Source organism: Taeniopygia guttata, chromosome 36 (genome assembly GCF_048771995.1).
Source record: "Taeniopygia guttata chromosome 36, bTaeGut7.mat, whole genome shotgun sequence".
In the NCBI taxonomy this organism is placed as follows: Eukaryota; Metazoa; Chordata; class Aves; order Passeriformes; family Estrildidae; genus Taeniopygia; species Taeniopygia guttata.
Genome location: NC_133061.1, coordinates 2,922,121 through 2,944,396, shown reverse-complemented (window position 1 = coordinate 2,944,396; position 22,276 = coordinate 2,922,121). Strand labels below are relative to the sequence as shown.

General features: G+C 52.3%; 2 protein-coding genes across 2 annotated transcripts in view; one reads left to right on the top strand and one right to left on the bottom strand.

The window, feature by feature from the left end:
* LOC105759916 (uncharacterized) overlaps positions 1–22,276 on the bottom strand; it is a 649,836-nt gene that overhangs the window by 185,540 nt on the left and 442,020 nt on the right. Inside the window, 1 exon segment of the mRNA XM_072921323.1 lies at positions 16,046–16,516. Coding sequence (XP_072777424.1) covers positions 16,046–16,516 — 471 coding nt within the window.
* Positions 1–22,276, top strand: part of LOC140681480 (uncharacterized) — a 1,248,316-nt gene that overhangs the window by 928,100 nt on the left and 297,940 nt on the right. Inside the window, 2 exon segments of the mRNA XM_072921322.1 lie at positions 4,098–4,100; positions 5,563–6,229. Of these exon segments, the coding sequence (XP_072777423.1) occupies positions 4,098–4,100; positions 5,563–6,229 (670 nt within the window).

The following is a 22,276-nucleotide window of genomic DNA, read 5'->3' as shown; positions in this document are numbered from 1 at the left end:
AGGCATTTCTTGATTCTGGCCAGGATGTGCAACAGAAATCATTCCATCCTCACAGAGCCCGGGTGTGCAGCAAAAATCGTTCCATGACACGTGGGTTTTACTCGATTTCCCCCAAACTTCATACAGTCTGAAGGGATCTAAATGCATAGGTTTAATGTTCTGTAGTTTCAAGTTGTGCAGTTTTTAGTATTTGGTTTCCTATTGGACCCGGATTTCTTTGCTTCTGCTGTTGATGAGGTGGGAAGTGCTGGATTTCCTTCTCAGCCTTTTGCAGACCAGGTGTCTGCAGCCCTGGCAGTGTCTGGGGTAGGTGTTGGTTGCTGTTTGCTGCTGGGATTGATGTTTTGCTGCTGGGCGTTATCTTTGTGGGTATCTTTTGGGCCATTCCCAGTGTGTTGAGATGTTAAACTCATCTCCACTGAGTGGTGTAACATCCCTTAACAAAACCTTTAACATTTCTTTCCCCAGGGCCAAGGCAAAGCAAGCCTGAGTAGAGAAATGAAAGGTTAACAATGTTAAAGTCTATGAGCTGGTGTATTTTCCATCAATGCCATGGCAGGCAGGGCAGTGTGTGAGTGTAAGTGAGAGCCCGAGTGGAATTGTCCCGTGCTCTTGCCCAGCAGCTGTGGCAGGGCAGGCCCAGAGAGCGCTGAAGCTGCAGCAGTGGCAGCAAGGGCTGTCCCCGGTGGCTGGAGCTGCCAAAGGAGGGTGGCCAGGCCGAGGATTTCAGCAGAGGATGTGTGGGCAGGCCCAGGGCCTTGCCCCGCTGTGGAGCCCTGGCTGCTGCTGCGCTGCCTTCAGTGCAGCTCAGTGGGGGCCTCCCATCCTCCTGCTGCAGGCGGGAAGTGCAAATCTCCGGGGCTGCAGAGACCTGGAGCCGAGGCTGAGGGGTCCCCCCGTGCTCAGCTGTGCTGGCGGCTGTTTCTGGCCTCGGGGCCACTTGGCACGGGCCACGCCACTTGGCCACCAGTGGTGCTGCTCTGCACTCCTTAGGCAGGAGCCGATGTCCTGCTGGGATGTTGGCAACAGCAAAGTGCCAAGGCAGGCTCTGTGCCAGCCCAGCTTCCTGGGGGAGAGATTGCACCAGAGACAGGATTCTGGCCACAGACTGCTTTAAATGTGCATCCCTTATCTCCACCCTGCACTAGGTGGAGAATTCCCAGGGTAAGGAATTCCCGAGATCAATTGCAAGGGGAAATGATTGAATATCTGCCCTGGGTCTGGCTCTTCTTCTTGCCCAAGCCAATGGCAAAAGCTCTACCCATGGCATCTTGGTTTCTATCCCCAGCTTCCAAAGGTGTTTCTTTCTTTCCCCTTTCATTCTTTGTACCCAGCCTGATCTCTGGGGGTGCCAGGGGTTCTGGAGGTCCCATTGTATTCCTAAAGCTGCCATAACCCCCTGGAGGATCTTTCCTGTAAAATGAGCTCTGCTGAGTCTATGGCTTCCACAATCCCTTTTATTTGAATGATTTCATTTAAAAATACCTTTAGAAGTGATCCAGTGGTTGCTGAGCAATCAGAATTGCTTTTGCCCCCCTGTTAGGTGAGCTGGTGTCACCAGAAGATATTGAAGCCTTCCTGCTCAGGGCATGTCAGTGCCAGGCTCTTACAAGCACACACAGCTGTGCCGGTTGAGCTGACCATGGGGGTAACCTGGGCTTTGTCTGATTCCCTTTCCTCAATAACAGCGTTTCTTGGAACTCTTTTTCCTTCTGCTGCCCTTGAAGAGCCATCCACAAAGACATTTCCTGCCTCAGGCCAGGCAATGTCTCCTGAATCTCCCCCAGGCTGGGTCTGGAGCTGTGTCACTTGAATGCAGTGCTGGGTTTCTTCCCAGCCCCTCTGGGGGCTGTTCAAACAGGAGGCTGGGTTAAACCCTTCCCCTGTCCTCAGTTCTGAATCCTCCTGTGCCACTGAACAAGTTTCACACTGTAATAACCGAGCACTGCTCATCCATTGCGAGGCTCTTTTGGTTATCAAAGCTTGAACTTGATGGCAGACTGGAACAGTTGGAGATCCTGTTGTCATCAGGTTTTGGGCCTCGGTTCCTGTTGAAGCTGTGGCTGCACAATTCTGCAGGCAATGAGGCCACTCTGGCCACTGGGTGAAACGCTTTGGCCCAAGAATTCCTTTGGCATGGCCCTGTTGAACATTCCCCTACAATTCCAATTTCTTTTCTGAGTCTGGAAAAGCCACAGCTGCGGCATCATTATTTTTGGTTGTTCATTTTCCCAGGTTTTCCTCTCTTTCTCCTGTCCATACCACAGCATGGAGGCTGTCTGGGGTTAAAAAGTCCAGACATTTGACACAAAGGTACAGCAGCAATAGCCTCTGTATCACCTTTTACAATATTACAATGCCATCATCAACTTCCTTCCTAGATAATTACAATCACAGTAGGAAGAGAAAAAAATTAGTTTAGTTCAAATTAACCTCCCACAGCTCCTAATTGAACAAATGACACCAACTCAGATTTCCCAGTTATTCCCTTAATAATGAAAACACTCCTTTACAATGTTCCCCCCTTAGGTGTAAGATTCAGAGTGGATGGAGAGGCCCCTGTGTCCATCAGGAGAGGCCTCCTCTGGATGCAGACCCAGCCTGGATGTTCTCCAGGGCTGCAGTGTGGTGGGTCCCCGGTGGGATGGGAGCTCAGAGAGCCCTGACAATCCATGTCCATGCAGGGGTGGACTCGCTCCTTCTGAGGGTGCTGCTGTCTGTGCTTGCAGTGTCCTTGTGGGCTGCAGCTGGAGCCCTGACTCCTTCCCAGGGGCTGTTTGGGTGGGCTCTGCCCTGGCCAGGAGGGCAATGCCTCTGCCAGGTGCTTGTGGCCGAGGCCGTCCCCTGGGTGCTGGGGCCCCCTTGGGCCCTGGGGTTGGTCCCTCAGGGGCTGTGGGAACTCTGCCATGGCCTTTGCCTTCAGCTTGGCCTTTTGCTCATCCCTCCTTGCCTTCAGCTGCTGTGCCTTTGTGCCCAAGTGCTGCAGGGCCTTCTTCTGCCACTCCTGCAGCCGCGGTCACTGCCTGTGGGTGCTCATCCTCTGAGAGCTGCTGAGCTTTCTGCAAAATCTTTCCTTTCTGCAGGGACCCAAACCAAATCCTTAACAGAAAATCCTGATCCTTCCATGTGCACTCTGCATTTCCCAGATGTTGCTTTGTTTTGCTCCTTGTGCTCAGGGTCCCCTGCACAGCCCGTGTGGCAGAGCCGGTGCCTGTCCTGCCGCAGTGTCCAAAGGCGGCCCCCCCGGCGGGCAGGGCCGGCAGCTCCCCGGGGCCGGGCAGCGGCCGGGGCGTCCCGCAGCCTCCTGGGGGCCGGGGGCCACTGCCGGCCCTGCCCGGGGCTGGTGGGCTCAGGCAGCGCCCGGCGCTGAGCCCCGGCTGCCCCACAGCCCCGGCCCGGCCCCGCAGCTCCCCACAGGCCCCCAGCCCTGCTCCCGGTCCCGCACCTCTGCGCCCGCTGCTGCTGCTGCCCACCACAGAGAAACCCCTGACATCCTGACCTCCTGCTTTTCCTCTCCTGGAAACTGCGAATTCAAAGTATCAGCTGGCAAATTGTCAGGATAAGACCCTGCTGAAAAACATCCCAATCCTGAGTATTTTTCTCTTCCTCCTCTTTGCCATCATCCTTTTTCTTACCACACACATTCCTCCTGCTGCTTCTTGCCTGAACCATATTGCTGCACACTCCCCTTCACCTGATCCCTTCCCAGCACATCAACACCATCCATCCGCTGTTGTCCAAATCCCTTCTCCCCTTCCCTTATTGCCCCCCTGGGTGTCCATGTCCTTAATTACCTCTGGGGGAATGTGCAAACTACCTCAGCATTCTCCCAAGGGACCCTTCAGAGACATTTTGGGAACATCCTCCCTTTGGCCAGGACCCCTCCCTGGCTTTCCCTTTTCTCCCCTCCATGGGTGCCCTGCCATGTTCACTCCCCGAAGATCCCAGGGCACTCACTGATGAGATTTTCAGTGCTCTCTCCCTGCTGACTCTTCACAGACCCCCCCTGATGTGTCACTCGTCTGTCTCCTGGTCACTCCCGGGTCCCCAATCAATCCCCGGTGCCGCCACCAGCCAAGGGAGCCGATCACCCAAAGTGGGTGAGGCACCTTCAGCTGCACTCCCTGCCCCAGGGTGTGCGGAAAAATTGACATCACCAGAGGATTCTGTCCACAAAGCAGACAGAGGAGTCCTGTGAAACTAATTTCATTTCTAAAAATGGGAGAGGCCATGGGACATTCCCCATGGGATCTCTCCAATTGCTGGAGGACACAGCCTCCCTTCAATCCTAATTCTCCTGGCCACAGCTCCCTCTGCTTTCCCCATTGGCTGAAGCACTTGAGAGCTACAGACTTCCCAATCCACCTGCTACATACTCCCTTAATATGCTCCCTGCTTTTATATAGCAAATGATATTCATGGCTCTGTTAAGTCTTTGTTGTTCTTCTGGAAGTTCATGAATAGAGCAGGACCTTGGCTGAGCAGCAGTCTGTGTCATCAACTGATAACATTTTCTGAAACCGATTCCTTCTCCTGTCACTCCCTTGTGTACAGCTCCCTGGCCCTCTGAGCCTTCCCCAACTGGACTCCCCCCCTCGGCCCCGTCGCCCCCGCGAGGGGAATTTGGGGAGGTGGGAGTGGGGCAGCGCCAAGGCCGGGCCCCCCCGCGCTGTCCTGGCGGGAGCGGCTGCAGTGGGGACCGAGTGCGGGCGGGAGCGGCCGAGAGCCCAGCGCTGCCCCAGCCCGACCTGCCCCAGCTCCATCCCTGCCCCTCGGCTGGGATGCTGTGGGTCTGGGGGGAAGAGGGAGCCGGCAGTGGGTGCTGGGCCTGGGGGCAGGAGGAGAAGGGAAGGAGAAGCAGGCTTGAGGAACAGAATGGTCAAACGATGCAGGTGGCAGGAGAAGGTGGGATTGCACAGGGGAAGGAGGAATAGCAGGAGGAAGAGGAGTGTGAGGAAGAGTAGAGACACAAGACGAGGAGGAGGAGCAGAAAGAGGAAGTAGCAGAAGGTTTCCCCCCTCCCTGTATCTGCAGCCTCCCCCAGCCCCAGGAGCGTTTCTCCCCCCACATGCAGCAGGTGACTGTGGAGTGGGATCCAGGATTTTCACGGGGTGAATCTTGGTGTTTCTGAGCTTTCTTGGGCTAAATGTTGGTGCTTTGGTTTTATGTGGCAGCTGAATCTTTATGTTTTGGAGGAGGTTTTTGCTGACTTGTGATGTTTGGGGAGTTTTTGATCTGTATCTTGAAGTTTGTGGGATTTTGGGGCTAAATCTTGATGTTTTGGAGGTTCTTACAGACACAAGATTCCCAATGACTTCCTGAGATAAACTGGAGCAAGGATCCAGTCCAAGGTGCTCTCCTCTTGTTTTTTTCCCCAAACCAGGATTTTTCATTCCCTGGGCGTGTCTGGATGGAGGAGGAGGAAAAGCCCCGGAGATGCTGCAGGAGGAGGAGCTGCAAACCCAGCCCAGGGAGCTGCAGGAAGGAAAGAGCCCCCCTGAGCCAGGAAGGCTGGCGGAGATCCAGCCGGAGCTCGGAGCTGGTGGAGAAGTCTCATGGCAGGGAGAAGCCCCACAAGTGCTTGGAATGTGGGAAGGGTTTCAGCCGGAGTGACAACCTGATCCGGCACCAGAGGATCCACACTGGGGAGAGGCCCTACGAGTGTCCCCAGTGTGGGAAGAGGTTTCGGACCAGCTTCCATCTCCTCAGACATGAGCGGATTCACACAGAGGAGAGGCCCTTCCGCTGCCCCGACTGCGGGGATGGCTTCAAGCGAAACTCCCACCTCACCGTGCACCGGCGCATCCACACCGGGGAGAGGCCCTACGAGTGTGGGGAGTGTGGGAAGGGTTTCAGACAGATGTCTGGCCTGATGGTGCACCAGGTGATCCACACTGGGGAACGGCCCTATGAGTGTTTGGAATGTGGGAAGAGCTTTTGGCAGAGCTCACACCTGAGAACACACCAGCGCATCCACACAGGGGAGAGGCCCTACGAGTGTCCCCAGTGTGGGAAGAGGTTTCGGACCAGCTCCCATCTCCTCCTACATGAGCGGAGTCACACAGAGGAGAGGCCCTTCCGCTGCCCCGACTGCGGGATGGGCTTCAACCGCAACTCCAGCCTCACCATGCACCGGCGCATCCACACTGGGGAGAGGCCCTACGAGTGTGGGGAGTGTGGGAAGAGCTTCTCACAGAGCTCTCACTTGACCCAGCACCAACGGAGGCACCAGTAAAGGAAGCCCTGTGCGTGCCCTGAGTGAGGGAAGAGCTTGGAGTGAGGGAAGAGAGTGAGGGAAGAGCTTGGTGCGCTGCTCCAGCTCCATTCCCCATGGGAGGATCCGCGCTGGATGATCCCCAGTGACCCCTGTTGGGCAGAGCCCTGGTGCCCCCATATGGGGAATAAAACAGAGAGTAAAGCAGTGGAGCTGATAAAGGGGCCCGATATCTGAGGCCTGACTGAGCAGAAACTGTGGGAGACACCGACACAGTTTAAGTCTCCCTGGGCAAGGAGTGACCAAGCAACATGGTGTGAGACTTTGTGATAAGATAAATGTTCCCAGGTTGCTGTATGTCACAAAGAATGTGTAACCAATGGGAAATTGTTACCAAAAACAGAGCCCTATATAAGCACCATAGAAGTAAATCCCTGTATAAACACCTGGTACACTCAATAAAATTGGCTTTGGTCTAAACTCGGATGTCCTCGTCTCTCCGTGGTGGATAACTGTCCTGGTTCAGGGCAAATTTGGGGAAAGAACTCTAAAAGGGTTCCTTTATGAAAGCAGATTCAATTGGCCCCTCCCCCCAACGAGTTCGGGAAGGATACCTCTTTGGAGGAAAGTGGAAAAAACCTGTTTATTAAACAAGCAAACTTAATATTAAACAATAAAACTTCCCGCCACTCCAAGAGAGAGATGAACTCAGAAAAATCCCCCGGGTTGCAGCTGGGCTCACTCAGTCTCTGATCAGTCCCTCTGGCACTGGAAATGCCGCGGCCCAGGCCCGGCCCGCTGGGCCACAGGTGCTGCTGCTGCTGCTCTTCTGGGGGTTCAGTCCAGAGCAGGTCCAGAGAAAGGGAAAACACCACAGTCCAGGGAACTTTTTTTCCTCAGCTAGCTAAAAGTAACTAGAAAAAAAGCAAAGGAGAGCTCTCTCGTTGTCTGTCCATCCGCAGACGACACAGTCCAGGAGCAGGAATGTGGAGGAGGGAGTGCAGTTCTTGAAAACAAAGTCCGCGCTTCTTCCCCCCCCTGCCCCCCTTCACTCCTGGAACAAGTCTTAAAGGTGTAGAACTTCAACATAAACAGAGCAGACGATTGGGGATAAAGGCATCATACAGTCAACCTAGGACATTCCACCCCTTATCCCCGTATCGTCAGCTTACTACTAAAACTAATATATATATTCAAACCCTACAAACACATATATTATACATCCAATATACAGCTATACACAGACAATGGCAGTAATATTCAGCAAACAGTGATATTTACACATAGTTCTCACCCAACAATCAGATCTCCCTGAGGTACACATCCTGTTCTTCCATCTTTCTGCATTATCCACCATGTACAACCTGGTCCCTGTGCAAAGACGAATGGGTTTGTCTGTACTCGAGCCAGAACTGATCCACACTGATTTCCCTAACAAACCTCTGACATGTGCCACTGGGACTTTATCTCCATCTACGATATGCAAAAGCTGAGATTGGGCAGGGCCCAATCGACTGGTAGAGCCTCAGGTGTTAACTAACCAGGTGGCTTTTGCCAGATTCTGCTCCCAGTTCTTGAAAGATCCCCCACCCAATGCTTTCAAGGTGGTTTTTAACAGTCCATTGTACCTCTCCACTTTGCCTGCAGCTGGTGCATGGTAGGGGATGTGGTACACCCACTCAATGCCATGTTCCCTAGCCCAGGTGTTGATAAGGCTATTCTTGAAATGAGTCCCATTGTCTGACTCAATCCTCTCAGGGGTACCATGCCTCCAAAGGATCTGCTTTTCAAGGCCCAGGATGGTGTTACGGGCTGTAGCATGAAACACAGGGTAGCTTTCCAACCATCCAGTGGTGGCTTCTACCATTGTGAGCACGTAGCGCTTGCCTTGGCGTGTCTGGGGCAGTGTGATGTAGTCAATCTGCCAGGCCTCCCCATACTTGTACTTGGACCACCGCCCACCATACCACAGGGGCTTCACCCGCTTGGCCTGTTTGATGGTAGCACAGGTCTCACAGTCATGGATCACCTGAGAAATACTGTCCATGGTTAGATCCACCCCTCGGTCTCGTGCCCACTTATAAGTGGCATCTCTACCCTGATGGCCTGAGGCATCATGGGCCCATCATGCTAGGAACAACTCTCCCTTGTGTTCCCAGTCGAGGTCTATCTTTGATACCCCTATCTTCGCAGCCTGATCTACCTGCTGATTGTTTTGCTGCTCTTCATTAGCTCTGCTTCTGGGGACATGGGCATCTACATGGCGAACCTTCACAGGTAGCTTCTCTACCCAGGTAGCGATATCTTTCCACTCTTGAGCAGCCCAAATTGGTTTTCCTCTACGCTGCCAGTTAGCTTCTTTCCACCTCTCTAGCCACCCCCATAGAGCATTGGCTGCCATCCATGCATCAGTGTAGAGGTAGAGCTTTGGCCACTTCTCCCTTTCTGCAATGTCTAGGGCCAGTTGAACAGCCTTGAGTTCAGCGAGTTGGCTCGATCCACCTTCTCCTTCAGTGGCCTCTGCAGCCCGTCGTGTGGGACTCCATACAGCTGCTTTCCACTTCCGATTCACCCCTACGATGCGACAGGAACCATCAGTGAAGAGAGCGTAGCGGGTTTCCTCTGCTGGCAGTTGGTTGTATGGTGGAGCTTCTTCAGGCCTTGTCACTTGTTCTTCTTCATCTGTGACATCAAAACTTTCACCTTCGGGCCAATTTGTAATTACTTCCAAAATCCCAGGGTGATTCAGCTTACCAATATGGGCACGCTGTGTGATGAGAGCAATCCACTTGCTCCATGTAGCACTGGTGGCATGGTGGGTGGAGGGAACCTTTCCTCTGAACATCCACCCCAGCACCGGTAGTCGGGGTGCCAGGAGGAGCTGTGCTTCTGTGCCAATCACCTCCGAGGCAGCTTGAACTCCTTCATAGCAGCCAAGATTTCCTTCTCTGTTGGAGTATAGTTGGCTTCAGACCCTCTATAGCTCTGACTCCAAAATCCCAGTGGTCGGCCTCGAGTCTCATCAGGCACCTTCTGCCAAAGGCTCCAGGACAAACCATGGCTCCCGGCTGCAGAGTAGAGCACGTTCTTCACATCTGGTCCTGTCCTGACTGGGCCAAGGGCTACTGCATGAGCAATTTCCTGCTTTATCTGGGCAAAAGCTTTCTGCTGCTCAGGGCCCCAGTGGAAAGTGTTCTTCTTGCAGGTGACCAGGTATAGAGGGCTCACGATCTGGCTATACTCGGGAATGTGCATTCTCCAAAAACCAATGGCGCCTAAGAAAGCTTGTGTCTCTTTCTTGTTGGTTAGTGGGGACATGGCTGTGATCTTGTTGATGATATCTGTAGGAATCTGATGCCGTCCATCTTGCCACTTCACTCCCAGGAACTGGATCTCTCGAGCAGGTCCCTTGACTTTGCTCTTCTTGATGGCAAAACCAGCTTCCAGGAAGATTCGGATGATTTTCTCTCCTTTCTCAAACACTTCTGGTGCTGTGTTCCCCCACACAATGATATCATCAATATATTGTAGATGTTCTGGAGCCTCACCCTTTTCTAGTGCAGTCTGGATCAGTCCATGGCAGATGGTGGGGCTGTGCTTCCACCCCTGGGGCAGTCGGTTCCAGGTATACTGCACTCCCCTCCATGTAAAGGCAAACTGAGGCCTGCATTCTGCTGCCAGAGGAATGGAGAAAAATGCATTGGCAATATCAATAGTGGCGTACCACTTCGCTGCCTTGGACTCCAGCTCGTACTGGAGTTCCAGCATGTCTGGCACAGCAGCGCTCAGTGGTGGAGTCACTTCATTCAATGCACGGTAGTCCACAGTCAATCTCCATTCTCCTTCAGATTTACGCACAGGCCCAATGGGGCTGTTGAAGGGTGAGTGGGTTTTGCTGACCACCCCTTAGCTCTCCAGCTCTCGGATCATCTTATGGATGGGAACCACAGCATCTCGAGTTGTTCTGTACTGTCGACGATGCACTGTTGAAGTGGCAACTGGTACCTTTTGTTCTTCTCCCTTCAAAAGTCCTACTGTAGCTGGATTCTCAGACAGTCCAGGCAAGGTGTTCAGTTGCTGGATGCCCTCTGTCGCTACAGCTGCTGTCCCAAATGCCCACCTGAGTCCCTTTGGGTCTTTAAAATACCCCCTTCGAAGGTAATCTATGCCCAAAATACATGGGGCCTCTGGGCCAGTCACAATAGGGTGTTTCTTCCACTCATTTCCTGTCAGACTTACATCAGCTTCCACCAAGGTAAAGTCCTGAGATCCACCTGTCACACCGGCAATAGAGACAGATTCTGCCCCTACGTGTCTCGATGGAATTAACGTGCATCGTGCACCAGTATCGACCAAAGCCTTATATCTTTGTGGTTCCGATGTGCCAGGCCAGCGAATCCACACAGTCCAGAAAACACGGTTTTCCCTCGCCTCTACCTGGCTAGAGGCAGGGCCCCTCTAAGCCTGGTTATCCTTCTTGCCTTGGGCGTATGTCTTAGAGGTTCCTTCAAGGGGATCAGACATGTCATCATCATCATCATGCCTGGCAGTTTGGCTACGGGCAACTGGAGCTGCTCTCCTTTTGGTGGCACTTCCTCTCTGAGTCTTGCCTTCCTTCAATTCATGCACCCGTTGTGCCAGAGCACCAGTAGGTTTTCCGTCCCATTTCCTCATGTTTTCTCCGCAATCGCGCAGGAAGAACCACAGCTCAGTTCGTGGGGTGTACCTTCTCTCATCTGAGGAACGTCTGCGTTGGATACCAGAACCTCTGATCTGTACTGCTGAGATTTGGAGAAGGTCCTCCTTTATCTCCTCCCTGAGTCTCTTATGATTCTCCTCTATCTTATCTTCTAATTTCTGCAGACGTGTTTCCACTGCTGCAATTCTGGCATGGGTTGGGCCATGTACAGCATCTGCATATGCTCGGAGTTTCCTTGCCATTTCGAGCACGGTCTCATCCCTCTCATCTTGCTTCATTATTGCTAAGGCAGAAGCGTAGTCATGTGGCCCAAGCCGTACAAGTTTTCGCCACATCACAGATGTACATGGTACCAAGTCTGGATTCCTAGTTGTTATTTCATCTGAGAAGACAATCTCTGCCACTGCCATTTCTCTCAGACGTTGGATCCCTTGTTCTATAGTCTTCCACTGGGTCTGCTGCATATAAAGATCATCTGCACACAGGTATCTTTGTGCTACACTTTCCAGAACCCGAGCCCAGAGGCTGTGAGGGTTAGCCCCCCTCATCATTCCTTGATCAATAACAGGATCATGTGACAGGGATCCCAAATGTCTTGCCTCAGTACCATCCAGAATTGTAGCCTCGCCTGCAGCATCCCAAAGACGGACCAACCAACTAATTACAAACTCATCAGGTCGTCGGGTGTAATCCTTCCTTAGGCCACAAAGGTCCTTCAGGGAATAGGACTCAGGGGTGGCTTCTGATCCTGCCTCAGTTGCCCTAACTCCGGCTTTTGTGTCAGTAATTAGCTTTGAGGGTCCTTCTCCTGGATCATCGTTGTCAGTCCCTGGCCGGTCGGTTTTGCTTTTCTTCTTCCCCGCAGCGACTGCCAGTGGCTTAGGGTTACTGTCTGGTTTAGCTACAGCCTGAGTAACTGGGGTGTTGGCTGCAGCCTGAGTGACTGGGATAGCTGCTGGTTTATCTCCCTGCCCCCCTGCTTCTGTCTGCCGGCCTACAGTATCTAGCAGTGTGTGATAAGCATAAGCCAAGGCCCAGCTTATTGCAATGATCCTTTTCTCATTAGAGTCATCATAGCACTTCTCTTTCAGATATTTCCCCACTTCAGCTGGGTTTTGAATTTGTTCACGTGGAAAATCCCACTCCACAGGGTCAGAAAATTCCTTCAGGATCTGGCCCATATTTTCCCATTCTCCACACCACTCAGGATTTTCCACACCTGGGTGAGGGGCTTCATCAGCTCCTCTGGACATCTCAGCCTTCACTCTAGAGAAGCTGCAGGCTGTATAAAGGAAGTTTACCAGAACAGATACCAGAAAGATGGTCTCTTTAACATTCAGGGGAAACTGAACATTCTCAAAAAGTGACATAACAGATTCAAAAGAGAAGAAGGAAAGGAGAGGCTGGAAAACCTCATGCCCTGCTCCTCCTCTAACAAACTGGGTGCAATTACTAGTAAACCCCCAGAACATACTACTGGAACTAGGATGCAGGGTAGGACGAGAAAACCATAAACTATACATATCTTGAACAGACTCCAGTATCTTTACAAGCACCTTATAAATCACTATCACCAAGCCCAGCCCAATAGCTATTTTAAACTGTGCTCTTCTACTGTAAAAACTACGTGTAAGGGACAAGAATCCTAGTGACTAGAAAAGTACTAAAACCTCAAAAAAGCCTAGAGACCAGAACCACATGAAGGACTCTACCCCAAGAGACATTATGAATGTAAGCAACATGGCTACTGACTGCTTTAACCCACTACAAAATAAGCACAACAAACATCCAATCAGTAAAGGAATAAAGGCTTTTTCCACTTTTTTTTTTTTTTTTTTGAGCCCCAGTAGTTGGGCGCCAATAAATGTATTTGTCCTGGTTCAGGACAAATTTGGGGAAAGACCCCTAAAAGGGTTTCCTTTAGGAAAAAAGCAGACTCAATTGGCCCCTCCCCCCACCCAACCAGTTCGGGAAGGATACTTCTTTGGAGGAAAGTGGAAAAAACCTGTTTATTAAACAAGCAATTTTAAACAATATTAAACAATAAAACTTCTCGCCACTCCAAGAGAGAGACAAACTCAGGAAAAATCCCCCGAGTTGCAGCTGGGCTCACTCAGTCTCTGATCAGTCCCTCCGCCGCTGGAAATGCTGCGGTCCAGGCCCGGCCCGCTGGGCCACAGGTGCTGCTGCCGCTGCTCTTCTGGGTGTTCAGTCCAGAGCAGGTCCAGAGAAAGGGAAAACACCACAGTCCAGGGAACTTCTTTGCCTCAGCTAGCTAAAAGTAACTAGAAAAAGAAAAAAAAAACAAAGGAGAGCTCTCTCTCGCTGTCTGTCCATCCGCAGACGACACAGTCCAGGAGCAGGAATGTGGAGGAGGGAGTGCAGTTCTTGACAACAAACTCCGCGCTTCTTCCCCCGCCCGCCCCCCTTCACTCCTGGAACAAGTCTTAAAGGTGTAGAACTTATTATTCAACATAAACAGAGCAGACGATTGGGGATAAAGGCATCATACAGTCAACCTAGGACAGTGGCCATGGAACCTAGGTTCTGCCATGGAACCCCATGGAACAAAGGGACCATGGTGACACTGTGGAACCAGGGATGCTGTTTTTGTCAGTAGGAAAGCTTATGGAACCCGAAGTCCATTGTGACACAGCAAGGCCTCATGGAACCAAGGGACCATTGTTAAACTGTGTGGCCTCATGGAACCATGAGCCATTGTGACACAGCGTGGCACCTCATGGAGCCAAGAGTCCATTGTTACACTGTGGAGCCCTGTGGAACCAAGGGGACCACAGTGACTTTCTGAGGCCTCATGGAACAATGGAGACTGTTCTGACTCTTTGGGACCCACTGGAACCAAGGGGCCATTGAAGCATGGCAGGGCCTCATGGAATCAAGGGGACTACAGTGTCACTTAGACCTCGTGATTTAACCTTACTTACAGGCCTGACTGGCTCAGCTACCCAAGGCACTCAGACCCCTCAGAGAGCAGCATTTCTGCCACATTTCCCCAGCACAGGCACTCCTGTGTGCACACAGACACAGAGAGTCAGTGCAGGGCACCTGTGAGAAATTCCCCTGAGGGCAGGGAAATGCTCCCTGTGGATGCTTTGGCATCTCCCCAGCAGGGAAGGGTTGAGCCTGGAGGAGTGGGGGGATCGGCCCAGGCTCCCTCGTTGTTCGGGATCCCCCGAGTGCAGCAAACGGGAGAGTTCCCGGCTCGGAGAGGCCCCACTCGGAGTCGCTGGCCCAGGAGAGCTCCAAGGGCTCCTTTTGGAGCGCTGTTTGTAGGGCCTCAAGAGAGGGGCTTCAGTCCCAGCCATGTTTCGTCCTGGCCGCACTTGGCATCAGCAGCTTTCTTTGGCAGGGTGAGAACAGGGATGTTGTGCCACTGAGGGAACACAAACAGTTCCCAGGGCTGCTCCTAAAGCAGCCAGGAGCTGGCTGGGCAGCAGCAGTGCCTGGAGCAGACAGGGTTTGTGATGAGCTCCAGAGGAGCTGAGCCCAGGGGCTGCTGGCCAAGGCCGAGGCCCAGTGAGCACTTCTCAGCTGGCAGGGCGGCCTGAGAACGGGGGGAGGGGGGGAATAATTCCCCCCCTCAGTGTGCTCCCAGTCACTCCAGGATTTCCATGTCCCTGCTCCAAATGCTGCTCCCAGCCCTGATCCAAGGGAATGGGAATGTGCCACTCCCTTGCCTGGGCAGGGTCACACCTGAGCCAGGTGTGCAGGGCAGGACCTTGCCCTGACCCCAAGCACTGTCCCAGCTCCAGGATCTGCTTCCCACCAGCCTCTTCCTCCTGCAGCCCTGAGCCCAGCTTGGTGCTGAACAAAGGGGCTGGGCCGGGGTCATCCCCCAGTGGGGGCTGCGCACCCCCTCTGGCCCCTCCCCAAATTCCCTCTGGGGGAGCAGGAGCTGGGGCAGGAGCCCTCTGGGGGGGGACAAGGGGGTGACACCAGGATGGGGGTTACACACGCTCTGGGGGACACACATGGACCCTGGGGACCCCTCCTCAGAGCCAGGAGGATGAACCCCAACATGGAGCCACCAACCCCCAGCAGCATCTTGGGGGGTGGGACCTGGTGGCTGCTTTGGGGTTCTGGGGGATCGTGACTACCCAAAAACCCCCTCCCAGCCCCCCAGCCACTCCCAGACTCTTCAGACCACCCCACAGCTCCCAGCCAGGACTCCCCAGCTACTCCCTACAAGATAAATGTCCTCAAGAACCACCAAACCCCTTCTCCATCTCCCCCAAGACCCGCCCAAATTCCCTGCAAGCCACACAGCTCTGTCAGGGACCCAAACCTCCCTCACAGACCCCTCCAAGCCTCCTCCCAGCACCACAAATGCCCACAAGATTGACAGAAGCCCTTCCCAGTCCCCTCAGGAGCTCCTAAACTTCCACCTCCCATGGCACTGACCAGGAGAGGTTGGTGGACAGGAATATTTACAGCCAGGATCAGCTCGGGCACTTCAGCAGCAATTTGGGCTCTTTGGGAGAACATCCCAAATGGGGAGACACAGGTCAGGGACTGGGACAACCAGAATTCCTGGAGAACAGGTGGGCTCAGGTGGACACGTTCTGCCAGCACACCTCTGTGATTATGGCCATGTCTTCTGGCTTTGACAACCTCAGAACACCCAAATTCTCCCAAATATGGCCTTCAACCAATCCCAAACTGACCCCCAAATCCTGGTAAATGGTGCAGGTTAAGATATCTTAGTTTAACTTCTTTATTTTCACTCCAGTTTTGGTTGTTTAGACTGGGTGAAGAAGGAAATTATTCAGAGGGAAATGACCTCCAAGATCATGCAGCGCTGCTTAATGCCACCAGAATAACTGGATAGAGCAGGTGAAATTTTTTGGGATTGTAAAGTCAATAAATCACTTCCTCCCAATGAATTTCTGGTTTAGATCAGAGTCCTGATGGATGTTCCTGCCTCTGTGTTCCTCCAGGCGCCTATGGGAAACTAGGAGAACGTGGAGACCACTTTACAGGTGTCTTCTCAGCAGGGATCACGTGGAATGTGGGTCACCAGGGCTCCTCCCAACATGGGTGCTCCCCTGGGTGATGGAGTTGGAACAGGGCAAAAAGCTCTTCCTGCAGCTGGGGCATTTGCAAGGCTTCACTCACCAGTGCCTCCGTTGGTGCTGGGTCAAGTGAGAGCTCTGTGAGAAGCTCTTCCCACACTCCCCACACTCGTAGGGCCTCTCCCCTGTGTGGATGCGCCGGTGCACGGTGAGGTGGGAGTTGTGCTTGAAGCCCTTCCCGCAGTCGGGGCAGCAGAAGGGCCTCTCCTCTGTGTGGACCCGATAGTGGTGGAGGAGACAGGAGTTGGTGTGAAACCTCTTCTGACACTTGGGACACTCGTAAGGCCTCTCCCTGGTGTGGAACCTCAGGTGGGCAATCAGGTTGGACTTGAATCTGAAGCTCTTCCCACACTCCCCACACTCATAAGGCCGTTCCCCAGTGTGGATCCTCTGGTGGTGAACCAGGCTGGAGATCCTCTTGAAGCTCTTCCCACACTCCAAGCACTCATAGGGCCTCTCCCTGTCTTGAAGCTGCTGACGGACCACCAGCTCTGAGCTCTGGCTGAAACTCTGCCCATCTCCCTGGCACAGTCTGGGTCTTTCCTCCTCAGATCCTCGCAATCTGCGTTTGCAGCCCTTCCTCCTGCAGGAGGTCAGGGACTTTTCCTGTGGAAAAGTTGGATTCCTGTGCTGTGGAGCTGCGCAAAATGGCCTCTTCCATGATGTTCTGCTGTGGGGATTTGTCCTCCCTGGTTTCCACCCTCAGCTCCTGCTCTGGGGGAGGAAGGTCAAGGAGAGGATGGGATTTGCCTCCATGCCACAGGGAAGGGCAAGGAGATCCCCCCAGTGCGTCCCCGGCAGGAGGGCACCGGCAGCGGGGCTGTCCTGCAGCCGGGGGCTGTGCTGGGCTGGGAGATGGAGCAGGAGAGAGGGGGAAAGGGGCACTGACTTCCTCCTCACCTGCCTGGGGGTCCTGAGGCATCTTCCTCTTCCTCGCAGCCTTCTCCTCCATCTGGCAAAGGGTTAGGGATGGGAAATTCTGTTTTGGGAGGAAAACAAGGGATGAGCACATTGAGTTTTGTACTGGTTTCAAAGCAAACCAGGGGAAGAATTTATGCCAGAATTACAATTGAAAAAGAAAATTAATATCAAGGCAATGATAGAGAAATCCTGGCTTAAACTCACAGAGTCAGGATATACCCTGACACACCGATGGTCAGGGTGGTGGTAGCAGTCTGATGAAATGGTGGCTGCAGTCTGGCTGGAGTGATGAACGTGATTCTGTCAAAGCGGTGATCCTGTAGAAGGGTCTGGTCTTCCTCTGAAGGTCCAGTAGTGGTTATGGAGCTCTTGTCCTCTGGGAATGCAGTAGGCAAGGTGGTCGTGGTGTTGCAAGGGTGAGATTATATCCAGGTAGGAATGCTTGGTTCCTCCCCCTGGGCGGAGCATCCCACAATGGGATGATGTAATTTTATCAGCCCTGCAGTGACACTCAATGGCCCATTAACAGAAGATGGCCCCTGGAGGGCGTTATCAGGGCTGAGCCATGGAAGAGATAAAGAACACTGCCCCACCTGTTGATAACAGTTTATGGAGATGGTGACTGAAAACACTTTTGGTTACATTTGACACTGTAACCTGAAACAGTGAGGCAATCCCTGCTCGGGGTGGGGGGTGAACACCACCCCCCTTACCCAAACTGGCTCAGGTGTAAAACCCCCACCCTGGGAAGGACACGCACACAGGGGACAATGTCACCCTTGCCCTGCCCCAGGGGGAGATCTCTGTCCCTGTCATTCCCTTGCTCTTCCCCCTTTTCTCTTTCTTTCCATCTCTCTCTCTACCTCACATTTACTGTTCAATAAAATCCACTTTGGATTTGGTCTCCTTAGCACCTTCATTGAGGCAGAGGCATCTCTCTATCAATTTTATTAACCAGCTTGCAACATTATTTTGGCACAGTGAGTTCATGGCACTGTTTTCTGATCCCAAGTGCCTTTGACAACAGCCTGGTTCCCTCCTCTGAGGAGGTTCTGCCTCTTCCTGGAGGAACTCTTGGAAACTTGGATGCAGCTTCCTCTGAGTGACTTTTGGGAGAACTTATGAGGAAAATAGCTGTTGTGGATGGCCAGTGTAAAGAAAATATTTTCTTGTCCTTCCCTGAAAAGTTTGTTAAAATCACTGGAGGAAAGGGACCAAATGATACCAGTGAGACTGACAAGGACCATTCACCACACAGTGAGGAACACAATGCTACTAAAGTCCTACAAGAAGCCCAACTCAAGTAGCTAAATTCTGAAGTAACTCCTGAATTCACAGGCTTGGGGGCTTTTCCAAATATGAGAATCATTATTTTCTTCGTCCCTGTCACCTTTGTAACAGCGACACAGAGCTTTCCCTTCCTTTTAATAATCTGTATCAGGCCAAATTTCCATTTTTCTTTTTTTGGAACCTGCCAGCATCTGAGTTGGAGCTGTGCTGGAACTGGTGAAATTTGGAATTGCCACAGAATTGCTTCTGTTGTTGGCTTAGTAATGTTTGGGATTTGTTTGCGTTTCCATCACGAGTAACTTGTGGGAAGAGCAAATCTTCCACAAGGCATTTTATGGAGGGTTAAGTTTGATTTCTGCTGAGTTTGTTTTGTCCAGTGCCCAGGGGATGCTCAAGGGCCCTCTGGTTTTGGTTTGGCCCTAATTTTCTTCTGATATATCTTAATCACTTAAAAACACCTGAAAAATGACTAAAAAGAGTATTGACCAGGGATATCAAAAGTCCCACCATTTAACAGGTATTTGAGGTGGAATTTATGGTTTGGGAACATATTCTGGAGGATTTGTGGGTTCTTGGGGGATATCTGGTAGTATTCTCCATATCTTTGCACTCCAAATGCCAAGGTGGATTGCTCTGTCACCTCAAAATGATTCAATCCCACCTGAAACCCCTCAATCTTACCCCAAAATTGCTCAATCCCACCTCAAAATGGCTGGTTCCCACCTCAGTCCCATGCCAAAATTACTCAATTCCACAGCCTCTAGGGTGAGATGGGGTTGGAAGGAGATTGGGAGAAGTGAGATCTAAATTTGAGGTTGTGGGATTAAGATTGTGTGGGTCTGAGTGGTTGTGATTTATTTTGATAGTAAATAAAACTTCCAGAATTATTGATTTCTGTTCCATTCATTTTCTGTCAGTTCTGGTTTGCTTTTCAGAGTGCCGCCTTCTCAGCTGATTTTGTTTGTGACCTCCTGTCCCAGACTGAAAAGCAAGATGTGTTCTATTTGCCATCTGTATGGCAGTTGTCCTGAGTTAAGTGGGCAGTTTTTCCTTATCTCTTCCACAATCAATCCTCCCTCAGGGGAGATATCTGCTGATAATGGGCTATTGAATGTCACTGCATGACTGATAAGAACTATAACATCCCATTGTGAGATGTTCCGCCCAGAGGGAGGAGCCAAGCATTCCTACCTGCATCTAGATTTGAGATTCTGGCTCACCAACAAAGCTTTTTCTGGGCTCGATTTCTCAGAGGAACAGCTGCCTCTTCCTCTTCAGAAGAAGGCACCCTTTTCTACAGGATCACTTCTCCAACAGAACCACACCTGACACTGCAGGAGGAGTGCAGCCACCATTCCAATTGGACTGTGGCCAACACCCTGTCCAACAGAGTGTCAGGTTGTATTCTGGCTCTCTCAGTGTTGTTTTGGTTCATATTTTCATTTTCTTCCCTAATAAAAAGCTGTTATTCCTGCTCCCATATTTTTACCTGAGAGCCCCCCCCTTAATTTCAAATTTATAACAATTCAGAAAGAAAGAGTCTACATTTTTCCATTTCAGGAGAGGCCCCTGCCTTCCTTAGCAGACACGTGTCATTCCAAACCAAAACACCTCCTTTCTCTCCCGCCTTCCTTTGCCTGCTCTGTTTTTCTCCCAGTGTCTTCCTTGACCCAGGGCATCTCCCACCAAAGGCCCTGCCCTGATTTAATTCCCAATCCATGAGCTGCAACAATCACGGGTGAAATTATGAAGGCTGGCAGTGAAATGTCACTGTAAGATCTTGCTCCACTTGGCTTTTGGCTCTTCCATAAGAGCTTTGCCTTCAAGGGCAGGAACATCTTTTCCTGGCTGGGAACTGGAATTCCAGCCCCTGGGAGTGTGTGCCATGGATCCCAGAGTGGCATTCCCGAGGCTCCCAGGGTGCTGCTCCTGCTGTGCCTCCCAAGGAGCTGTGCAGGGCACGAGACAAGGTGCAGCAGCTGTGTTGGTGCTGCAGTGCCACAACAGCCCCTGGTTCCAGGAGTTTCCGCACTGCCAACAGCCGTTCCTTGGTTCCATGATGCCCTGCTGTGTCCCCATGGATATTTGGTGTCATGAAGTTCTTCAGTGTCACAATGGCCACCTCGCTCCATGAGCTTCTGCAGTGTCCAAATGGCCTCCTTGGATGGGCAGTGTCACCATGGACCATTGGCTCCATGCAGCCCCGCTGGGTCACCATGGACTCCTTGGTTCCATGAGGTTCTGGGGGTGTCTCCATGGTCTCCTTGGATCCACAGTGCCACAATGGACCACTGGATCCACGTGGCCCTGCTGTGTCACCATGGCCCCTTGGTTACGTGGGACCCCAGAGTCACAATTGACTCTTTGCTTCCTCATCCTATGGGAGAGAACTGTCCTTCTCCTCCAGGGGCCTATGGCCAAAACTGGGATTCCTTCCCCAAATTTCCTCATATGCAAAGATTGTTCCCCGATGAAATCTGTGAATAGAAACAGGTCTGGCTGCCTTGGCCACCCAGAGGCCACCTCTCATCTGCCTTTCAGACACTGAGTCCGTGTGCTTTTCTTGCTTAAAAAGCATCCATCTCGACCAGGCACCCATGGCCAAAATTTGGGATCTCCCTCCCAAATTGCCTAAATACAAAGATAGCTCCCAGAAAAATGATGCCAGGAATCACAAGTCTGGCTGGCCTTGGCTTCCTGAGGTCTGGCACTCATGTTCCTCTGAAACACTGGGGCTCTGTGCTTTCCTTCCTAATGAAAAGAACTCTTCTTTCTGTCCAGGCACCCATGGCTAAGCCTGGGATTCCACCTCCAAAACTCAGTACATCGAAGGATTGCTCCCAAGTGAAAGCTGCCAGGACGGACAGGTCTGGCTGCCTTTGGCCTCCTGGGGGCTTCTTCTCATCAGCTTTTGAAATACTGGAGCTCAGTGCTTTCCTTCTAATGGAAAAGAACCTTCTTTTTTCTAAAGGTGTCTGTGGTCAAAACTGAGATTCTTCATCCCCAGTTCCATATATCCAAGGATTTCTCCATGACAAGAGTTTCCAGGAGAAACAGGTCTGGCTGGCTTGGCCTCACAGGAGCCACTTTCTCCTCTCCTCTCCTCTCCTCTCCTCTCCTCTCCTCTCCTCTCCTCTCCTCTCCTCTCCTCTCCTCTCCTCTCCTCTCCTCTCCTCTCCTCTCCTCTCCTCTCCTCTCCTCTCCTCTCCTCTCCTCTCCTCTCCTCTCCTCTCCTCTCCTCTCCTCTCCTCTCCTCTCCTCTCCTCTCCTCTCCTCTCCTCTCCTCTCCTCTCCTCTCCTCTCCTCTCCTCTCCTCTCCTCTCCTCTCCTCTCCTCTCCTCTCCTCTCCTCTCCTCTCCTCTCCTCTCCTCTCCTCTCCTCTCCTCTCCTCTCCTCTCCTCTCCTCTCCTCTCCTCTCCTCTCCTCTCCTCTCCTCTCCTCTCCTCTCCTCTCCTCTCCTCTCCTCTCCTCTCCTCTCCTCTCCTCTCCTCTCCTCTCCTCTCCTCTCCTCTCCTCTCCTCTCCTCTCCTCTCCTCTCCTCTCCTCTCCTCTCCTCTCCTCTCCTCTCCTCTCCTCTCCTCTCCTCTCCTCTCTCTCCTCTCCTCTCCTCTCCTCTCCTCTCCTCTCCCTTAGAAACACTTGCCCTCTGTGCTTTCCTTCTTATACAAAAAACCATCCTTATGTACGGAGAAATGGCAGAAACTGGGATTCCACCTCCCAGATTCCCTTTATCCAAGGGTTGTTTTCAGACAAAAGCTACCAGGACAGAGAGGTGTGGCTGCCTTAGGCCTCTGGTGGCCGCCATTTATCTGCCCCTCAAACACCGGTGTTCTGTGCTTTTCTTCCTATGGAAAAGGACCGTCCTTCTCCCCCAGATGTCCATGTCTGAAATTGGGATTCCACCTCCAAAATTCCCTATATCCAACGGTTGCTCCCAGACAAAATCTGCCAGTACCATCAAGTCTGGCTGGCCTTGGCCTCTGGTGGCTGCCCCTGCCACACTGGGGCTCGGTTCTTTCCTTCCCATGGAGATCACTGTGACACTGTGGGCACCTCATG